Here is a 24139-nt window from a genome sequence, read left to right as displayed (position 1 = left end):
CTGAGCTAGGAAAGAAAATAGAATAGAAATATATATACTGGTCTTATTGATTATAAGAAAGCTTACGATTATGGGACACTGGCTATGGAAAGTTCTGGAATTATATAAAGGTGATCCTAAAATATGTGCTTTCCTCAAATGTTCAATGGAATTTTGGAAAACCATCCCTCAAATAATCTCAAATGATTAAACAGTTCAATCAGATCCAATAATGATCAGAGGAGAAATCAAGACGATTCCTTCCGTCCGCTATAGATCTCTTTGGTAATCCTCTTTTCAACCATCTTAAAAGGCTGCAATTATGGTTTCAATATAAGGATTAACACCAACACAGAAAGTAAATAGACTAAATCATTTGCTATAATATGTATCATATAAAAATATATACAAGCACGAAAAATTTGTTGAAATATCTAATAAATCTAACAGAATTAAATATCTTAACAAGAAAAACGTTCACACAATACGGAAGACATCCGAAATCATCAACTGAGAGATTCATGAGAATCTCATTACCGAGACACAACGGAGGAAGGGGATTCCAGAACTTAGAAAATTTATATAAGAAGCAAGTTTCAGAATTGAAGAAATATTTCTTGAGATGGGCAAAAAGAAACGAATTATTTCGCCATAGCGCTATAGCAAGGAAAGACTTGAACCACGCACCCATAAATCTTTCTAATATCAAAGAAATCTACATAACCCATAAACTAGACAACATAATAAGTGGGCTGAAACAACAACAGCTGCATGGAAAATTCTTAAAGGACCTAGACAAGAAACGTAAATTGTTTTAGCTCAAAAAAATAAGTTTGTATGCCGAAACAGAAGGGTTTTTATTTGTTATTCAAGACCAAGTAATTAATACCAAGAATTATGAAAATATTTAATCAAAAATCTAAATGTAAGAAAGGATTCTTGTCGACTTTGTAAAGAAAAACCCGAAACGATTCAGGCCATAATTTCATCCTGTAGCATCCTGGCACAAACACAAAGACTTAGTAACAAATCTAAACTTAATGCAAGACACGACACCCTATTATATTTACAATCCATTTCCGTTCCTTGAAAACACCGAATACAAGCTATATTGGAGCCTTACAATACTTACAGACAGAAACATTACAGCCAATAGGCCAGATACATACTCGTGCTTATGAAGGAACACACCAGTGAAGCATTCCCATCGACATTGCTCTTCCTAACCAACATATCCCACCAAAATTTCAAAATTTCCACAATTTATCAATACGAACGAAGACAATTCTAAATCTTCAGAAAATTTCAATTCACCTTTAGTTATCTCTGGCGTAGGAGTAGTATATACAGCGTGTTATTGAAAGGTACGTACAAAATAAAATCGGCAATTGGTCTCTAAGTATGGGTGCTAAAAGCATAAAAAAGTTCAGGTAAAAGTGTTCTCCTTTTAGAGATAAAAATTATTAAAAGTTATGTCCAAATTCGTTGCACGCCTCTGATAAAAAGATCATCTTTCTATAGCAAAATTTAGTCTTGACAAAAGTTTTATTGTTACAGTTGCTAGGATTTACTGCAATAAATTAATTTTACCTATTTATCCGTCAGTAGCGTCTAAAAAGGTTGGAAGAGGGTTGATTTTCCCCTTATAATTTTTATAACACAAAATAAGTTTTTCAGACTACATAGACTTCGCGAAGAACTATCAATTTTCTTGTACGTACCTTTCAATAACGCCCTGTATAATAGTTTTGTTAGGAACATGTCATATTGTTCATAATTTTCTCGAATAATCTGATCATGTCAGTTAATTTAGGTTAGCATCAGTAGGTCAGAGTAGTGTACATCACTTTTCAAGTGATACGTGGATAAATGATGGGCAGGGTCTTGGGAATGGGGTGAAATGAGAGAATAATAGCACACGAATTTGTGTGTTTTAAGTTGTAATTGTACGATCTCGAAAGTTGTTTATTAATCTAATCAATCCACATCATTACTTGGTCTTAGTATCCGCTATGATAAAAGTCTTGCCTGTATGCCGGTTAATTTTCGGGTCAGTGGTGGGTCTTATTTATTAGTGCTAAAAAATATACAATTTCATGAACGTCGAAAGGAACAGATGGTCTTAAATTGAAAAAACCAAGAGTAAAATATTAATTCATTGCATTAACAATAGACAAAAATTGTTCGAAAGTTATTTCGACAAAACTTCCCTTGCCCTTGAGTACAAGTCCACTGTTTCGAAAACCATTTGATTTTGCGAATTTAATTTTTTTATGTAATATCAAAGATAAAGATATGTATGTAATATTACAGTAAACATAATGAAACGTGCTACGAGTTTGTTTCAAGTGAGTTTTTCCAATACAAAATTTTGTGTCATTAACATTTTTGCAAGGACTGTATATTAGTTTGCACAGATGCAGTGTAATACTAATAACAGCAGTACCTACCGTATTGCCAAATTTTCAGGAAAATGGAGTGAGTGGTTATTAAGTTAATCAATACAATAAATTGTGTCACTCATTCAGTTTTTTGAGTGCTCCTGTATAAATAATTCTAAAAACTATGCATTCATTGGTAAACCACAAGTATAGAGTCATATATAATATTTTGTAGATTTGAAATAGAATTTATTAGGAAAAATTTGGGATGAGTCATCAATTTTTTGGGAGGGGTTAAACGAATAAATGCTAATTAACGTTTTACCAGTATAATAACCTTAAAATGGTTGCAAGATTTCAGAGCATTCAGTTTTGCAGTTTCAAAGTTAAATTGCAAAATGTTATAAAATTTTAATTTTTTGTTTCCCAAAAATCTGAATGTCTAGTGAAAACGCAGCACGGAGTTATACACCGCAAGTGCAGAAGTATCGTGTTTTATGAAATTAAAAAAGATTACAATTGCAAATTTTGGAATTACGTCATCCTATTGGTGATGGCGATGATCAGCCAACATTTGGTTAGCCATTTACTATTTACATGCTATTCATAATACACGTATAAAATTTGATTACAATTGGAACGGTCCTTCACTATAATAAAAACTGACACAGACGACAAACAGGCGGAAAAGGGGGTATTCTAGGGGTCTTCAAACGTCGAGAAAATATGAAAGTGGCAAGTCGCTCAATGGATTCGATTACTATACTTCCTTGACTTAAGCTCAGGAAGTCATTCATATGTATATGTGTAATATCCTTGGTCGGAAATGATAATGACACAGGTGACAAACAAGGAAAAGCACAATCTCAGTGAGCAAAATTTTGTTCGTATTGGTTTCACAATTGTCCCTATCTTCTCTGGATCGAATGGTTCTCTGTAGCCGCGTTCCGCATGTCCTACTCCCACACAGTTGTTTTGTCTATGAGTTTGTATACATACGCTGTTTCACCGTGATGTACAAAGTCACGGATAAACAAATTTGTTTTGTAGATTCTTCAGGAGATTTCATCCGACTACTTTAGTTTTGTCTATGACATCCATTGCAATGATTGCTAATAACAATGGAAAACCTTGAATTATTGTAAAGCATACGGAAAAGTATAGTGTGATAAATAATAACAGTATTCTCACTTTGTGGAGAAAATCGGGTGTACTTTTGTTTTGATGGGGAAAAAAATTGCAACGCAGTAAGATTCGTACTTGGGACTTCCACTGGGAAAGTAAGTCTTACATCCATAACGCTTAGTTTACGGAGTCGTGTATAATGTGACAAAAGGGGAGAAAACTTAAATACATTGAGTGATTCATTAATTTTTGACTCACGCTGTATAAGAAAATCAAAAAAATATGAATGCAATGATAATTTACAAGTATAGGCTGATCATATTTTGCACATTTTCGAAAGGATTTATTCTGCAAAATTTTGAGATGACGTAATCAATTTTTTGGGGTTGATAAACAGACACATTTTGATTAAAAAGTTACCATGCTTACAATAACTTCAAAATGCCTGCAAAATTTCAAGTTCTGAGTGGAATCGAAAATTCACGTGATCGTCGAATACAAAATTTGACAACAATCGGCCCAGTACTTTTGAACATTATCTCTCCAATAAAAATCCGGGACGGCAGACAAACGAACAGACAGACGGAAACGGGAGACCTATTTCTTCGTACTGTAGGTGTCATAAAAGGTCGAGAAAACGTAAAAGTACAATACCTCCATCGCTTACGGTCGGGAAGTAAAAAATTACCTGTACTAGGTAAAGGTATTTGAACCAAAAATGCTGTCAAAGTATTTCTAAATTTAAACATGTCCAGAGGACGAGTATGTAACGGCAAGCAGTTAAAGTATTCCACACAAACATTTCTCAATTTATTAATTCTCATACTGTTAGCAATAATATTGGAATTTTTGCGTATACTATGTCATGTGTTGCAGCGCATGAAGAATTAATATTCGTTGGTTTTTCTAAAATCGGTCTTCGTATTCTATAACGTTCTCATTTATCCAAAAGTCTTGTATACAGAGATCAATGAATATACCATGTACTGTTTGTTTATTACTCCCAAATAAAAATATCATAGAATGCAAAATGCAAGTTTCGAGTTGCCTGTCTACCTGTCATCGATCTAGCGAGAAAAGAATATTAAAGTAATGTCTGAAATTACTGAATCAATTATTATTATCAAATTTTGCGTACACGGGTACATTAAAATCGCGAAAATGGCGAAACGCTTAATCCTACCCCAAAAATTAATGACCTAATATCAAATAAATATTCGCAAGTAAAATTAACTTTAAAATGTCTAGCACAACATGGTCCTACAAAGTAATTAATTTAAAATCAATAAAATTCGCAGTTTACCTCACAGATTTTCTCCAAAATCTTGGTATGGTAAAAATATCTGTTTGAAAACTACTAATACTTCGCTATAATTTATGTATTCATCCCCATGACAAAGCTGATGACGATCATTTTCAATGAAAACTATGTTGCGTAATGGGGTATTGCTTGTGTTTTAATAAAATGCTGTTTTTGTATTACTTAACACAAAATAAATGCTCAAATATTAATGTATCTATTTATATAAACTGATTTATGCTATCGAGTATCTTAAAAACTATTCATCTAGTTTAGCCGATATTCTTGGAACAAAGAAAATTTATGAACAGCTATGAGCATCATAACTCACGACTTATCGAAATTAATGTATTTTGTTTTACATTTTGATTCTGGCGTTAGTTGTGCTGAAAAGGCAAAGAAATTTTGTACAAATAATTTACAAATTTGCTTTTATAATAGCATATCTATATGTTTAAATTTCCAAATACTACTTAGTTCCTTTTTGAGGAGCATGTTGTTGTGGCTTATTACTTTATTACTACATACGTAATTATTTCATAGCAATCATTTTAGTTTATTGTTTTTACTTCCCGAGCGTATGCTAATAAGTATTGTAATCGAGTGTGTCGGACGACTCGCTACTTTCATGTTTTCTGGACGTTTTATGACCCCGAGAATACGAAAACATAGGTGTCTTTTCCCTCTGTCGTCTGTTGTCTGCTGTCTGCCGTCTTTCCGCGTCTGTGTCTATTTTTATTAGACAAATAATCTTCTAAACTTGGACTGATTGTTGTCAAATTTTGTATGCATATTAGGAATATTGTGAAGATAGTAAAATGGTAACCAAAATTTGTATGATGATCCCCACCAACGATGACATGACTCCAACTTTTACCATAATAGAAAATGTGCAGAATATGATAAGTAGAGAGCGGAAAATATGCAGCAAAATTTTGGGAAATATGATCATATGATATGCACCAAATTTATGCAAATATGCAGTAACTTTCTTAATATATGCAGAGATATGCAGCTGCATATGCTCCAAAAACTAAAAAAAAGCGTAATAACCGAACTAAATTTATTTACAAATTACAAAATTAGTAGTAATCGACTATTTAATTACTATTTTGGTAACAATTTATTTTTAAATATTTTTCGAAATATTCTAACCAAAAGTTTTCCGATGATTCTAAAGTATATTTGGTATAGAAAAACTGTGTACTACGTCCACAAATATAAAAATCCTTACCGGTTTAGAGCAGACGCGACAAAATAGTTCCTTCTTGAAGAATAAGTTCAGGAAAAGGTTTAATCCATAAATTAATTTGAGTTATCTTCGACATATTAACACACATGTATCGCTTTAAATGCTTTCAATGCAAACTCACGATGAAAAATAATAGGGTAACGTCCCTTCAACCACCATAACACATACCATTAATACACTTAAGTAACGAACAAAAATATTGGGAATGAACGGTATTTCCAAAAGTAATTAGGACCCAAATTTACCTGGAAGAATGGCTTAACACCCAATGGATTCTCCAAACTACCATAAAACCCAAACCTTTACTAGTTATTTGAAGATCAGGACAATATTTGCAATATGATTAATGAAATTTCGTCTTTCTAGATACATGCCGATAGAATAACAATCATTTTTTTTTTCAAATTGGCACAAAAATTGATAAAAATGCAAAATATGCACCCGTTACGTGAAATATGCAGCAGAAGGCAAATATATGCAAATATGCAATTTTTTTATAGCTGTATTCGTTTTTAATTAGCATGATTCGTTCACATATTAAATATCAAGACTTATATGCAAAAAATAACAGATATGCAAATTTCATAAAATCCGCTCTCTAATGATAAGTGATAAGTCTTTACTTGTAGTTTATCATTACATTCATATTTTTTAGTTTTGCTTAAATGCCTTAATTTATTTTACTGATTAAATCAGGAACGGCTCACTCCATTTTCCCAGAAAATTTTGGGAATACGATACTGTATTAGAATTATACTGCACCCATCCAAGTTGATATACGTGTTCTTGCAAAAATGTTGATGATGTCATCACAAAATGGTGTAAAGAAAAAACTCAACTTGAAAATGCTAGAAATGCTTCATTGTACTTCTGGAGCGAGGAAAGTTCTGTCAAAACAACTTTCGCCCAACTTTTTTATTTAAATATCTATGCTGCTAATATCTACTCCTTTACATTGTCTGTTCTTTATATTTTATTATTCTCATACTGTTCGTCGATAAAACCTACAAAAGCATGATTTCAACGACAACAACTCAGACAGAAATGATAGGAATGTAAATCCTAACATGGTCCCGGCACGCAAAATAAAAATTGTTACTGTAATCGTGAGTCTCACGCTATACGTGACTACAAAATTAGCCGAAATTATTGCATTTTTCGTGAAATTGAAATTTTTCTTGGAATAACTTGTTCTTTTTTTAAAACTCCAAATCACGTACGATGAAACGTGCTTGAACAGTTTTAATCCCCTTCGATTTCTAGCCACAAATATTAAAACATGCAGAGCTGACCTCAAGTCTTATAAAGTTTGAACTAACATGGTCTTTAATATTTTCCCTAATGAGATAAGAGGTTTATGAGCCTTATCCTAAGTTGACCTGACATTTTCGAGAAGATAATTTAATAAGTTCAGAACCATATAAGAACCAATTTATCGCGATTATAGGAGGATCTTTGACATCGACACCAGTTCCCTCGTAATTTCATTGGATCGAGTGGATAACGATATTAAAGTGATAACTGAGGCGCTTCAATATTTACACAATAATCAAAATACGCTAGCACCCTGGACTTGTGGAAGTTAAACAAAATTCCCAGCGCGTATTCCGAGATATTCCGACCAGGTCATAAGCAAAGCAAACGGCAGTATTAAGACACTGAATTTGTAGGAAAAAAAATGTCCATTGAAGGTGTTGTAAGGGAACTAGGGGCTTGTTGTAACAGGGGTAAGTTGTAACACTAAATTTTTACCCGGAATTTAAACTCTTTAACGTCAGGTTTTTTACTGATTTTAATTCTTGCACCATAAGACATGTCATCACAACCACTTTTCCTCCAGTCAGTACGTCGAGATCTACAACCCTGACTTTTTTCAAAATTTTTAGACGACTTTTTCAAAAATGAAATTTTACACTATTTCGACCCATTTTTGACGATTTTCGAAATTTAACTAAATACATTTTCTTGTAGAAATCACCTCCGGCTTCATTAAAGATTATTCATTTCGGGATTGCAAATCCAGATAAACTTTATTTATAATGCACTGCTATGAATAATGCTATGCAATAGTATTGAAATACATGAACGTAAACTATTTAATGCACAGAACAAATAAAATATGAACGTATTAAATATAAATGTATCTACGTGTTACTGTTAAAGAAGTATATGTTCTAAGTTACTACGTAGTAAAAAAATATTTATTTGCATCATTCATAAGGTAAAATGGGCTTTTGCAAATGACGAATATTTGGAAAAATATGTTCCAGACGAGTGAAACACAAGATTTTTTGTGTCAGTTTCTATACAAATAGAATTATTGTTATTGATTATATTGTTTTTGACGATATATATTTATGGAAATGAAGAGTATAAACAATCATCCATAGGTTAAAGGATAGGAAAACCGATGACCGAGAACCGCGAGTTCGAGTTTCGCTTGGTGCTGAACATTTTTTTTTCGTTTATACAGATTTTTCTCACATTAGATACATTTGTTTAGTTTATTATTTTCCAAGCGTAAGCGAAGGAAGTATTATAATTGAGTCCGTCCGCCGACTTTCTACTTTTACGTTTTTTCGACCTTTCATGACCTCTAGAGTACGAAGATATAGTTCTCCCGTTTCCGTCCGTCTGTCTGCCTGTCTGTCCATCTGTTCGTGTGTCTGCCGTCCAGGATTTTTGTAAGACAGATGATCTCCGAAATTACTGGACCGATTGTTGTCAAATTTTGTATTTATATGAGAAATATCATGTATAGAGCTTTTGTAAATGATCTAAGGGCGTAGTTGGCCATGGATTTAAAAAATCTCGCTTAGCTGAAATTATGCCTCATTATGAGAGTTCTCACTTATTCATTAATATTATTTGTATAATGTCAATTACAACAGTTCTCGTCGATACAATCTCAAAACAACAAAACAGTCGTTTTCAAAACTCTTGGTGCTTGCGTACGAAAATTTTGCTTTTGAGCTAGGAAGCAAAGACCGTGAAAATGGTTTATTCTGTTGAACAACACACCTTCATTGTTATGTCTTATTATCGCAATGAGACATTCGTAAACGAAGAGTGGGTGCATTCGGTAACCCCTTGTAAGCAAGAATATCTGGCCAAATACACTGATTTGCAAATTCAGAAAACATGGTTAGAGGCTCACATTAGATGAGATGTAATCAACAGATTTCCTCCCTTCAGGATTTCAGAAACTTGTTGATGATTTGAGGTATTGACAAAGGGAAATCTGGAAGACCTTCAGTATATGAGGAAGGTGTTGTGGATTTGTGATGACTCGATCAAAATCCACAAACATCTTTGACAAGATTGTCTCAGCAGTCAGGAGTTTCTGTTGCAAATGAAATTGAACAATGTGTCTAAAGCATTGACGAAAGGGTGTTACAGAACATTTTTGAAATTAAAAAGAGAGCAAATATATGCGTTGAATAAAATGGTGAACATTTTCAACATATATGCTGTGACGTTTAACCACAATAAATTTCTTTCTTTTTATTATAATGAATTAGTTTTATTTTTTTGAGAAATGAAGAATTTCGGCAACCAGTTATACAGATGCGTCTGGTATATGACGTGAATCTTGGGCATTTAGTAACATTCACATAAAATGATAGGCCGCACACATCCATGACCTACTTCGACCCTATAATCACTTATAGAAACCCTGTAGATAGTAAAACGCTAACCAAATTTTGTCTAATCATTCCCACCAACAATGTGATGACGTCACTACCAAAATTCTACACAGTAAATGGGTTTTAAATTGTGTATAAAAACATAGTCCCACACATGTAGTTTATGACTCCGTAAATTTATTTGTTTAGCTTCTCTTGGAAAGTTGATGACGTTATCTCAAATCTTGTACGTGTGATAGGAATATCGTGTGGATGGTAAAACGCTAAGCAAAATTTTTCCGATCATCCCCACTAACAATGATATGACGCCATATTCAACTTTTACAATAGCCAATGTTACTTAAATTTTATAAAATAACATACTCTTGCATGTGCGGTTTATGAATCCATCTTGAGTTATTATGCTAGACATGCAGATTTTTGGAAAAAAATCTAAATTGTGTAGCAAATATTTTGCAATCTAACTTTGAAATTGCAAAAACCAAATGCTCTGAAATCTTGTAAAAGTTTTACGGTCATCATAAACATAGTAAATCGTTAATCAAAATTTATCCCTCCCAAAAAAGGCTGATGGCATCAAAATTTTACCGATAAATCTAAAATATGCACAATGTTAAGAGTCAATGCTTGTGGTTTATCAATGCATTCGTGTTTTTTAGAATTGATTATACAAGGTGACTTAAAAATATTAATGAATGAGGCGACATGTTTTATTGCCTATCCCATTTTCCCGAAAATTTTAGGTTACAGGACTGTTATTAATTGCATATCTATTTAATTTCATATATGTACGTGCCCTTGTTAAAATGTTGATGACGTCATAAAAAAATTATATGGAAATATTCACAAGAATCATATGCCTACAATGCTTTTAGGCTTGTTCTTTGACAATCCACACATACATATATTAATTTTAGCTCATCAATTTTATGATTTTCCGAAGTTGTATTTCCTTGACTGTGCTTAAGGGACAAGGGAAGTTCTGTCGAAATAACCTTACCTACTAATGTTTGCTTCCCGAGCTTAAGCTAAGGAAGTATTGTAATCAAGTCCATTGGAGACTGGCTACATTAATATTTTCTCGATGTGTTATGACCGCATGACTACGCAGTCTCCCGCTTCCGTCCGTCTGTCTGTTTTTTATCCGCCGGTTGTGTTGACTTTTCTTAGACAAACTATCCAAAATTATCCGATTGTTGTAAAATTTTATGTGTGGATTATGAATATTTTATTTTATTTTATTTTTTATTTTATTAATTACGTCCCCCAACAGGCACTGAGGCCCAATTACAGGGGAACGGGACATACACGTTACACCCAGAGCCATGGCGGGAATCGAACCCACGACCCAAGGTGTAGCGGGCAAGCATGATGCTAACTAGCCCACCCCGGGTCCTCAATATGATGGGAAACCGGTAACCAAATTTTGTCCAATTATCCCCACCAACAATGTGATGACGTCACTTCAAAATTGTATATAATACTGTTTTAAATTGTACAAAATAACATTTTTTAAGATTTTTGGAAAAAAAAATCAAAAACAACATTTTACAAGTTAATTTTGAATTTACACCGAATGCTTTCAAATCTTGCAGACGTTTTAAAGTTAATTTAATAAGCATGGTAAATTTTTAATCAATATATATCTGTTTATCTCCCCAAATATTTGATCGCTTCATCTCAAAGTTTTGTCGAGTAAATCCTATACAGGGTGTTATTGAAAGGTACGTACAAAATAAAATCGGCAATTGGTCTCGAAGTATGGGTGCTGAAAGTTAAAAAAATTTCAGGTAAAAGTGTTCTCCTTTAGGAGATAAAAATTATTAAAACTTATGTCCAAATTCATTGTACGCCTCTGATAAAAAGATAATCTCTCGTTTCTATAGCAAAATTTAGCCGTAACAAAAGTTTTATTGTTACAGTTGCTAGGATTTACTAAAATATTAATCTTGTCTATTTATCTTTCAGTAGCGTCTAAAAAGGTTGGATAAGGGTTAATTTTCCCCTTATAATTTTGATAACACAAAATACGTTTTTTAGACTTCTTAGATTTCGCGAAGAACTGTCAATTTTGTAGTACGTGCCTTTCAATAACACCCTGTACAAAATGTGCAAAATATGATGAGTTGTGTGATTGATCACTATTTTCATATTTTCTAGAATTGCGTATAGATATTAAAGAATGAGCTGATTTATTTTATTGATTAAACCAGGAACGGCTCATTCCATTTTCGCAGAAAATTTGTGAATACAGTACTGTTTACACATCCAAATTAATATATGTGTCCTAGCAAAGTGTTGATGACGTCATGAAAAATTTTGTAAAGTAAAAACTCATTTGAAACATATACGAGCACGCTTCTTTACATTTACTTTAACATTACATTCATAATTTTTGAAAAAAGTTGGAAGTTCTGTAGAAATAACCTTTGAGCAATTTTTTTTATTCGAAAGGGATAATCATAAACACAGGAATTAAAACTAAAGCTAATGTGTGTGATGGTTATAAAGATCTTGAAATATCGGACTAAAGAATTTAATAATTTAGTACTTACCTAAATAAACTAAGAAAAGTATGCTGACGAAATTAAAACAAAATAAATAATATGTGAAAATTAGGAAACAGGTTTCTGTACTTTTTTATTTTTAAAAATATTGATGAAAGTTTGTGAATGAATCAATGAAAAATTGGATAAAAATATCGCCAACTTTAGTTGAAAATAGCGATTGTGCTACTAAACTTTTTTTTGTGAGATTAGGCATCTGTTGTAGGCAAGTTCAAGCGACAGGAAAACATTAACAACTGTCAAAGGTAATTGTTTTTATATTTTGTGCATTGTAACCTTCGTTCAATAATAAAATACTTGCCTTAATTCGTAAGTTTAAATTTTTTTTTTGTTTACTGCAACGTATTCAGGGGACTTTAAAAAGTGAATAATAATAAAGGTGTGTTAAAGATATGATACCATACAGTATCATTTGACGATCATGTTATTTCTCATTGTTTGTTACTTCAAATGTAAAAAATTGCTTGTATTCTTTAAGTTGTTGTCCAATCTACATATATGTCCAAACTTAGCAAATATTAATTCAGTATTAAAATATGTTCTTGATATTGCTAGACTGCAGTTTGAAGATACATACTTTTCTTGAATATAGCGTTTTTGATTATTATAGAAAAATATATTTTGCCCATCTTTACGTGGGACTGAGATTTTCTCTTAAGATGCAGTTGACAATCTTTGCGTCAGGTATTCATCAAGACGTGTTGTTTACGAACTTGCGGCCTAAAGTAAACATCGAGTCAAGATTTTGCATACACATACAAAATTATCTCGACGATAATAAGGTGTGTGCCCAATTCAGAGCACTAAATTATGTGATGTTGACTTGTACATCCTCCTCAAACAAAATGCCCAGATTTACAACCAGGTGCGCAGATTTACTGCAGGTAGATATGCCGCCGTCACAGCATTAACTCTGTTACCTAGACGACTTCTAAAGGGATCTGTGTTATTACCGTACAAATAGTTTCTCTTTCCATCGACGGCAAAATTAGTTTTTCGTTTCCTCTCAGAACCGTTTAGATTCCTACTGCAGAATGAGCAGACTCTATTAATTAAACTCCTGCACCGTTCTTGTGGCGGTTCTCTCATAATTTGAGGACTCGTTACATTTGTTTAATAATTATGAAAGACCGCAGTTGTGTTTAATACTTAAGTTTGCCACTAACCCGTCTTGGTGTAGCTAAGTGGATTTATGGGTGGCGCGTTACGTTCAGAAAGGCCTCAGGAAATGTATTCAAATTGTGGACCGGAAATTCACTATAATAATAGAAAGCTTGTATGTCGCTTTTATGCTTTCGTCTGAAAAACGGAACACATGAAACGGGCGCAACAATAAAGGATCTTATTTTATTAGCGCTGCATTTATTACTCGCACAGGGAGATTCGCAAAGTGCAAGATCTTTCGAAAAAGGAGCTTTTGTCTAGGGATTCTACAAACAGAATGCAATTTTCAGATGCATCATTATAATGGAGCTATTCGTATACCTACCTACTTAATTGGAAATGCATGTATGCTAATAGAAATCTATTTTATTTCTTCGACAGAAAAATTATGTAACACCATACCTTGACAGTTATGACATATGATTATTCCCCTTGAAAAGACGACAGTTTCTGATCAGAAATTAGAAATTTGAGTAAAAGATCAAGAGGCGAAGAGAAAAACTGAACGAGAAAGCAAACAATATACGTATAAGGAAATTGAAAACAAACATGAAATGGACTACAGTTGAAAAGTTTGTAAAGGTGTTGAGGCAAAATTAATAGCTGTTTAACCAACAAGTTTATTAATGAAGGCGATTAATAATCGAGATATTTTAACGCGCGAGGAAGGAGCGCGTTAATGTTCGAGATTATTAATCGCGTTTTAACAAATGTGTTGGTTACAATGCTTTTTCGGTGATCGTAATTTTAGAAAAATTATTGAAAATTCAAAATATGAGTTATGCAACCAAACATATAAGTGAAAATTTTTAAGAATAAACATTAGTTGGATATGTCCAAATCATGATGGATGCATAAAGTGGAACGAAGCATAGAATACTTTGGCCACAATCGTGCTATTGAGCCTTTTTGGGAAATTTCTGAGAAGGATGTAAGTAATACGAATTCCGAATACCTTACAACCAGCTTTCCGGCGCACCAAGCAACAGACTCATCGTAGGTTTTTTGGTAAAGCATTTTGGTTCTTTCTAAAAGTAAATTTAGTGACCCCACATTTGCGTTTTCTACTTCCGGAAGAGTTAAAGAATCCATTTCTATGCAATTTCCCATTTTCAATCTTGATTTGGGAAAATTTTGACATTCAGAAATGACATTTCACGTAAGGACGTGTATATCTGATTGCCTAAAATCATGCATTAATCGCCTCATTAATAAACGATCACCGGAAAAAGAAATTAAAAGATAGGCGAAAATATTTATTATTTAACGATACTTATAAGTCCGAGAAGAATTTTATAAAAGTACAAAGTAGGTATGTAACGTTTTAAGAAATTCAGCTAATAAAACTTACGTAATTAGATGTAATGAGAACTGTAATAAGGAAATAATGAAGACAAAAAAACGTGGGGAAGTTTACAAATCTCTTATTATTCCACATTCATTAGTATCACTAAAATGCGATTTTTATTTATATTTTTGATTTAAAAATTACATCAACTTGAAACTATTTACCGATTTTAGGTGGTAAGTATTATGAAAACTTTAGAACAACATTCGGCCGATGTTGCATGTAACGGGCGCGGAGACGTTTTACTGACTTCGGCCACGTCTCCTTGCCCGTTAAGTGCTTAATATTGCCTTTATGTCGTTAATAACTAAGAGCCGATTTCACAATCATGTTAAAGGAGCTTTAAAATTAAAGTTGGATTTTTACTATGGAAACACATTGTTGAGACAATGGTTAAAAGTTCCTATTAGTTAAAGGTCCTTTAAGTAAGTATACTTATTATAATTTTTGCATTTTTAATCGGTAAATCCACTTCACTTTGTCCTTCGGAAATTGAAGAAAAGTTATGTTAACTGGTATACGTATTGTACTGTAGTACACAACAGTACATATTGCTTTTAAACTGTTTTTCCTCATCCATTTTCCCCGAAAACAATACCTACAGGCCCAAATTACTTAAAAAACAGTGAATAACATGAACGACTAAACGTAAATATGAAACTGGATCCTACACTCGCCGGCCACCTACATTCAATTTTCAATCAAAATATTTCAAGATGGTTGGTTCATGAATGATTCTGGTATCAAGAGTGGCTCTGGAGTTTTTTTTTTTGCTAATTATTATTTTATCGCCTTATTACCACTTAAGAATTTATGGACACGTTGTATGAATATTATTAAAAGTATTATAAATGGTACAAGTACATACTTAAACATATGCCGTATTAATGAACAACAAAGTTTAAGAATAAACGTGTAATTTAAGAAATCTTTACAATGTTTAAATAGATGGTCGATAGGCTTGCCTTATTTTTGAAAAGTAGTAGAAATGAAGTTTTATAGTTTTATATGAAAGAATGTTTTTAGTAATATTAATTTCAAAAATAAATATACTTATTTATAATGGTTAAGAGAGAGACCAATCAGGATATGTAAAAAAGTGTATTGTAGATTATGCTAAATTATGCCACTCAAAATGTTGCACAACTCCCATCGTTGATTTTTACGTTTGCTGAACTGCACTACCGGTCTGTGTAGCACACAGGCCATAGACTGATGTAGCTATATTAGGTATAGGTTCCCTCTACGATTGCCCTAACTATAGCAAATTAGGTCACAGTGTACACATACTGTTAGAGCAGTCTAGCTTGACTGAGACAACTTTAGCTAGATTTTACTCTATTCTACAGTGTGCACGTATGTACCTTTAGGGTGGCGGCGGCCATACATAGAGAGGTACAGCTGCTGTGTACACTGCCTAGGCTGCCGCTAGGGCGCTCTCTCTGATCTAGCTAGTGATGACTCCGTTCTATAAATTCACTCTTTTGGAATTACACAAATGTCCAGTTTGATTTCAAAAGTTTATGATAATTTCAAAATATTCCATATTTTTGTCCATGAGTGTATACAAATATTTGTTAAATAAATAGGATGTTGGAATAAATTATTAGATTGCAGGTTTGGGCCGATTCACGAAAGCTCAATTAAATATTTCATGAGATTCAATTTTTAATGCGGCATTAAAGTACCACATGGTCGATTCTACGCTAATCAGATATCGCTAAACGCCTTATTAATTGCGCGAATAACTTAAAATCTCATTTAAAATATTCTAGTCATAAACTGACCCTGTAACTATTAACATTTAATTATTTTAGAATTACATACTTTCCTTGAAATTCCTCGGGAAACAGTGATCAGAAATTGTTTTGATATCATTAAATCTTACTGAAAAAAAAGCCATATGTATGTCACTTACAAAATGAAACGCACGTTACTTACATTTGTGTTTTTAATTGTAGTGAAATTCTTATTTGCTTTGCGGAACAGTTTTGTGCGTTCTTAATATTTTTATGAAGTATAGAAACAACTTCTTAATTGACCATTCCCTTGCCCTTTGAAATGGAGTGAAATGTAAATACATGAATAATTGTAACGTTGTCTCTTGGCGTTATTAATAATAAAATAAGTAATTTAATCTCGAATAGAGGCCAAGAATTTCGTTCAACAAAGAAACTTAGTAATTGAATTCGTTATGTTCGTTTAGCGTATTTGAGAACTCAACTCTCGCGCTATCTTCCGAGAAGAAGAGGAGGTCTTAAAATTCAGGAATTCTCACGAATCCAATTACATTCGCGCAATGTACCGTAATTAGGACACTGCTGTACATAGAAAATAAAGTGAGCTGATCCGTAATAATTACGTATTGTGAATCTTGTAGTCGCTGCCGTTTCAGGAGGAGTAAACATAGTCGTTGGTATTTACAGGGGTTGTAAAATTTACACTAATATGTACTGTGATACATACTATGATCTGCTTTAGTAGGAGATAGTGAAAGCTGATCGGTTATTGATTCAGAAGCGAAACTTAAATACACTTTCAACTGATAAGATGGTTAGGTTGAATGGAAGAATTTGTCATTTTTGTTTTTATTGCAGATCGATACGCAGACCAGTTTCCATTTGTTCTAATTTCACAAAAAAGTCCCAGAATTTTCGCAAATGAATAGTGTCTAAATATTTCAGAAATATTTATTATATATTTGGCTAAAAATGGAAATGACATCATTCACTGGACGTAAATAATAAATGAAAACAATGGAACCCCAAAAAAAATCTTAATCTAACCATTCTAACGTTCCAAATTCAATTATTATTACAGAGGCCTACGGTTTCTAAATTTCGAAAAATTGTTTTCAATTTGAGAGCTAATTCTTATGTATTTTGTGTGATGAATCCAAATATAAACTCGTATGTACGTAAGGATTTTCACAAAATAAATAAAGTATTTACAGATTATTGAAAAACTAAATTACTTAAAAAAATGGCCACATTTATTAAAGTTAGTTTGAGTAACAATGTGATTTTGACAGTTGCCAAGATTCAATTTTAAAAAATCCAATATTCACCCAAGATTACTCATATTATCAAACTCGCCTGTTATGCTTCTAAATCGCTTGAGAAAAATAGTCATTTGCTCCTTTGCTCCTCGTGACTAAACTTTTCTCGCGAGATGTATACACGATGTAATACACTACTCTAATAATAATAATAGTTGTTTATTGTACACTCACCGGCATGAAAAATGGGCCAGCTAATATTTTTCTGAGTAGTGCTTCGACGTTTTACTACACTTATTTTTGATGTTGTTTCTTGACCAGCATATTAATTGAGTGTACCAGCACCCCACACCTTAGATGAGTTTCAGAATGTGCTTTTAAAGGAATGAGAGAATATCCAAGAAGAATACACAAACAATTTATTTCATGGGATGGCCTGGAGAATGGCAGCAGTCCTAGAGGTTCGTGGGGGAAATACCCGTTATTGACGTCCTTAAACAGTGTGTCAATGATCATTGATTTTGCTTGTTTGGAAACTTTAATATTTTTTTTTCAGCTTTGTTTGATTATTGAATTTTGATCATTTTCTATTAAAGTAGTATATTTTTTAGTTCTTCGGTGAATGCATAAGACGATAAAGGGTTTCTTTATATATTGGGTGTAGATGTTAATTCTCGAGTGACAATAGTCACGTGAGAATTATCTTTCACGAGAAGTTAATTTCCCTTTATCGTCGTGTATAATATTCTTTTTTTTAATCCCCGACTGAAAAACCGAGGTGTTATAATTTCGACCTCTTTTTCTGTGTGACTTCGAAGCGGTGTTTTTTAGTTGTAAGCTGGTTTACTCGGGATGGTTCTTAACGATGTCTGACGACAATCATTTCAATCATTTCCAGATCATCAGCTAATTTCTCTGTGTCTCGCTGTTGCACCGTAGCTCCAAAAGGATGCTTTGCGGTTTCTTTTGGAAAGCCGGTTCAGTCGAGAAGGTTCTTACGAGGGTGGTTTGATTAATAACTCAGTTTGCATTGTCTTGGAGGGTGAAAGAAGAAAAAGCAGTAACTGCATATGTAGACTTCAAGTAGACTTCTCGTAGACGTTTCTATAATGTCAAGTCCTTCTGTTAGTAATTCTTCGTTTAGGAATTAAATGAAAACAAGTGTATTGTGGTTTAGGTCCTCATTTTTCAAAGGAAAACTTCCACAAAATTCATAATATGGTTCTGGCCGACAGATGAACGAAGACGTCAGCTGAAGCTAGAGTCACCTCAACTCAGAGAGTTCATTTTATTAATCTCCAACGCAATGGTGAAGGGATCAGTTTTCTTAATCATTTTCAGATTTTTTAAAGGTTATTTTTTGTCGGGGTTTTTTAAGTATTACACTTGTTTCTATAGCAGAATGAAAACGATACCAAAAAATTTTAGAAATTTAAATATCAAGCTCTATTTTCATTGTAGTCTATGATCGTAGTGTAGTTATGAGTTGCTATACAGCTTGTTCATGAACTTTTTATTTTTACAAAAGTGGACGCAGAAAAAATGTATGAAAACGAATTTGAAGAAGAAAAATTGCCGTCGGACGTCGAGCAAGAAGCATTAGGAGCAATTAATAGGTAAATTATTTCCTCAAAAATTGTGAGCGATTTACGAAAAATAAAAGGCTTGTCAAAAATGGAAACGTGAGAAGAATATTAGTGACATTAGTGAAAAAGTGCTTCTATTATTATTAATAAACAATAATGATGTAATTAACAGAAATAAAAATTCAATTACTTTATCAGTTGGAGCTGGAAAATAATCCACTACATAACAGTTAGTTTGTTGTCAGCAAGCTGTTCCAATTGTCAATTTCACAAGCTTTATTATCTAGTTTTTAGAGGGTAGATCAAAGTAATTTGAAAATTATTTGCAGTTTTTGGCATTTGCACACTTATTTAGAAACAAAAAAGTGTGGACTGCCGCTTGTGTCAAAATAACAACATCTTTGCCAATAGCATGTTAATTACTAACAACAAATTTTCTCTAATAACAAAGGCTAACACAGGTAAAAAATGGAAAACAATGATGTGACATGCATGATGCATGACAAAAATATATAATCCAAGGGTCAGTTGATAAAGAGCAAATTTATTGTGATAAATTTAGCCATTTTAAATTACAGATTCACCTGGTTTTCCCACTCAAATATTTAATTTTGATTAAAACAAGTAATAAAAAATACCTACTTTTGTAGAAATTAATCGTAAAGTGGAAGATCTACTGCATTAACCAATCATAAGAAGCCACCTTGTGAATTTTACAAAATTGGTGAAAAACCAATTTTGAAATTCTTGTAGGCAATAATATCAAAGTTACGTCATTGACATTTTGTCGAATTACAATTTACTATTTTTGATTTGTCCTTAAAGTGTTATTCACTTATTTTGTTATTGTTATTATTAGTAATTTTCTATAATAATTTTATAATTTCTTTGATCAATAACTATTATTATTACTAGTAACAGTTTTGTCAATAAGTCAAAATTACAAAAGATACTACCCTCTGTTCTATAATAACTGAGTCACTTTCGATATTTGCAGTTTCAAAATTTTCAAAGATAAATAAGTCATTAAAAAAATATTTATTCCGACATTCCTTCATCGTATTTTTTTAATTTATATATCGTACCTAGAACTAACTACTAGTACTACGAAGTTATAAAATGTCAATATTTGCAAGCGATTCTACCTACAAAGTTTTCTTTGCTAATATGCCGTTCGCTTTTCGTTTGTCAAATTGGGTTTCCTCATCGTATTAAGTAGAATGCGGACAAAAATTACAGTTTTTTTTCACTTCAGTGGTATTACTGTGTCGGCGGCCATCTTAGTCGTGCAAAAGTCTATTCAGGAAAAAACACCGATTTTAAACAAAACAAAATTTGTTTAGTGAATAAGCTTCTAACACGTTCTTACAATTTATCGTTAGTTTTTGTTGCCCCATAACGTAACTTTGTTCTAAAATATTTGGTTAGAATTAATCCAATCTTGAAAATGCTTATTCGTATATGCACGAATATGTGCGAACACAACACAAATAGAGCAAAGGATTCCGTATTCCATATGGACGAGTTTGGCTTGTTTTTCTTTGGTTTATGTCTGAGATAAGCAAAAAAAGTGCTACATTGTCTAGTAATAAAACGTATCTGTATGTATTGTACATCGTTTTTCTTATTAGTTTTTTATTTTGACGTTGATAATAATTTAATGAGACTAATTTGACTAACGCCCAATGTCACAGTATACAATATTCTCTTGTACGTCATTTGATCTCTGGTCTAAATGATCACTCCACATTTTATCGTGTATTACACGTAACGTATCCGTGGTTGAATATTACGTATTTGCTCATATAGGTTATAATATAATTTTGTCATGTACATGTCTCTCAAAAATAAATAATTACGTGAATTTCTAGGAATGTATTGTAGCTTATCTTCAGTCCAGCATGTCTCACCAGATTTTTACACATAACTTTTGGTAGGTGACACATAGTTAACTTATTCGGCAAATAATAGTTATTTATGTATTAAGGGCATAATCAGGGAGATTGTGGCACGAGGGAATGTTTAAAGCCCGACGAAGGAGGGCTTTTAATTTCCTGAGTGCCACAATCGACAATTATGCACGTGGTACATACAACGTTTTATTCTATTTTAGTTTATAAACTATTTTTAACGAAATATTGAGTATTTTCGGCAAGACTGTGTGAATTGTGCCGATGCGAATTTTAATACATAGCTGGCTATTATTTTGATGTTGTTATGGATACCACGTTGATTATTTGATAATTCGTTTTTCAAAATGTAAATTAAAGAAGCGGAAAACGTTTATTCAAACGAAAGTTTAGAAGAATTTGAAGTCGGTCAGGTAATGATTTGATAAAATATTGTTTTTCCAACTTAAGAAAAACGTTGAATATCGAAGCGTGTTTGAATAATTAATTGATTAGAGTAAATGAACAATCAATTGTTGCTTAGCAATTTTTGACAGATTTGTGCTAAAAAGGCCAATTTAAGCCCGCATTTGGGTGCTTATAAATAAGATTATGGTTCTAAAATAGAATAAAAAGATGTATAGTTTTTTTATTTCTAATTAAAACATCAATATTAACACATAAATTGCGGCCACCACGGCACATGGATACGCCACCAACGGCTGCTGTTTCCACTTCCCGGGCACAGTCACAAACAACCTCGAAGCCGACATACTCGACCAAATCACCGACGAAGTTGCCAAAGTAATACCTACTAAGCTTCTCAAAGGGTAAAATATGCCGAACGCTGATAATGCGACAATGGGAACTAAGCTGTAACCTAAGACCGAAGCGACGGTTGTTACGGGAAATACATGTTCGGAAAACATCAGTGACAACAAGCAGTACATCAACACGCAAGAAACGACAGATATTCCATACACAGAACCAAAGTGCGGACTATTTCCAGATAAAAACGAGCAGGTACTCAGAAGTAAGTATAGAAAAAGGGGACCACTCAAATCTGGGTCTTTTAGAAGACACTCATCGTCAGGGTGTCTAGATAAGTGGCAAATTATTTGAATTTTTTGCAGGATTTGGTCAGAATTGATCTCAAGTTCTTGGAGAAGAGAAGGTTCCACTTCCGCATCTGGATAATATGAAAAGGGACTTGAGTATGTCAGTTTCACCTTAAAATCTGGAATTGTTTTAACATAATGAGGTAAATGGCAGTTTCACTTACATTCGTCCATTGTATGACGTGTTACTAAAATTTCAAACAAAAGTTTGTTATGGAAGTATAGTTAACCTGGAAATGTCAAATGATTGACAATATAGCTTACTGAAAATTTTAGGAGTATTTTTTAGTCATTCAATGTAGTGGTGTCATAGTGATTTATTTTCTTTAAGGTTATCGAGCAGAAATCTAATTTTTAATCACTAATAAGTGGGTAGTTTACACTGACATCTACTACTCCATTAAACCACTTCTAGGAGTTGAAATTTTGGAGGCTAACAAATCGGCTTTCGTTTAGTTGAATCTTCTTTTTACCTGGTATGATTTTATTCATAATAAAATTGGACAAATGACAGTAACATGAATGTTTTATCCCATTGATTTCCATTGATTCATGAGAACCTGATTTTCTCAGCTCGTCCAGCTTTTTTTGAATAAAAGAGTAGTGATAAAAAAAAGTGACCGAACGTTATTTTGAACCTCCCTCGCCCCTGAAATGTGGTCCAGCTCCTTTGAAAATCTATACTGCAACATTTTATTTGTGGTAATCTCTATACATAAAAAATATACAGTGCATCTTTTTTAAAAGTGGCCATAGGCATTCCCATGTTAAATTTTATACCCTATGTTAATTTATGTTTGAGCAAAGATTCAACGTTGAAATTTTTACTGCATGTAAGGTAGGTCGTCTTCTGTCGATTTTATTAAACCTCATGCTTTAAATTATAGGATATTTCTTTAAAAAAATTAAATTATGTGGATATTTTTGTTAGTAATATTATAGGCAGCCATGTAAAACAGACTGGTTTTTAGTGACCGAAATTCGACAACTTGTCACAGTAGACTTAAAGAAAAAGTGGAAATGGTCACTGATGGATATATTAAAGGCATATCGACAACAGAAAAATTGCGCATTCCCACACCGTCTCATACCGGCAAGAGGACAATTTAAAATTTTTTTTGGCAGATTTATAAACACAGGCATTCTCACGTAGACATCAAAAATACAATTTCAGTGAAATTATCTTTCATTTTTTTCATTTATGTTTGAATTCCATCATTCTGTTTCTTTTCTAAAAACTGCAATAAACGTATTTAATGATTAAATTAAAACTATGCAGTCAAAAACGCAAGTCTAAATGATAATCTTTATTTTTTAGAGCTCAAACTAACAATTTACTGCAAAAAGTGGTAGGTAGTGGAAATTAAAGTAGAACCTGATGGCTATTTTCACCGCAAAAATCATCTCTGGGTTTGCACCTTAACAGAAGTTAACATGAGGTATAAAATTCAACATGGGTGTATATAACAGCAGTAACAGTGTTAAAAAAGATAGGCCTATGAGGCGGAATCAAACGTACGACAGTTTTTGCATTTGTGCGACCATTGTCGCATTCCAACTCTGAGGGCGGCATCGTTACCGCCGCGCTAAGGAATCGTCGTATTTACCATTGCTGTTGTTGAGTAAAGAGTTTGGACAGCAGTTTCGGAGATTATCATTCTATGTTATAAAAATCATCACAGACGTCAGGCAGACGACAGACAGACGGAAACGCGACACAAACATTTTTGTAGGTACTCCTAGGTTTGACGAAACGTCGAGAAATCATGAAAGTAGCTATTCGTC

At 32.9% G+C, this 24139-nt stretch overlaps 2 protein-coding genes across 5 annotated transcripts in view; both read right to left on the bottom strand.

Annotated features, from left to right (window-relative positions):
* Positions 1-24139, bottom strand: part of LOC135129140 (lachesin-like) — a 344494-nt gene that overhangs the window by 270702 nt on the left and 49653 nt on the right. The window lies entirely within an intron of this gene.
* On the bottom strand, positions 21870-22592 carry LOC135128985 (protein YIPF5-like). Of its 2 annotated transcripts, none has more exons than XM_064056065.1 (2): positions 22519-22559; positions 21870-22473 (listed from the first exon to the last, which is right to left on the bottom strand). In XM_064056065.1, exons 1-2 carry the CDS (start codon positions 22526-22528, stop codon positions 21896-21898), a joined length of 588 nt encoding a protein of 195 aa, XP_063912135.1. In that variant the 5' UTR covers positions 22529-22559; the 3' UTR covers positions 21870-21895. The 2 variants fall into 2 exon arrangements, 1 of the variants encoding a protein (XP_063912135.1); XR_010280486.1 differs by having other exon boundaries at positions 22374-22465; positions 22519-22592.

Source organism: Zophobas morio, unplaced genomic scaffold (genome assembly GCF_036711695.1).
Source record: "Zophobas morio isolate AGI-343-1 ecotype UQ-CSIRO unplaced genomic scaffold, CSIRO_AGI_Zmor_V1 ptg000014l, whole genome shotgun sequence".
Lineage (NCBI taxonomy): Eukaryota > Metazoa > Arthropoda > Insecta > Coleoptera > Tenebrionidae > Zophobas > Zophobas morio.
The sequence above is the reverse complement of the archived record's forward strand: the minus strand, read 5'-3'. Positions and strand labels throughout refer to the sequence as shown.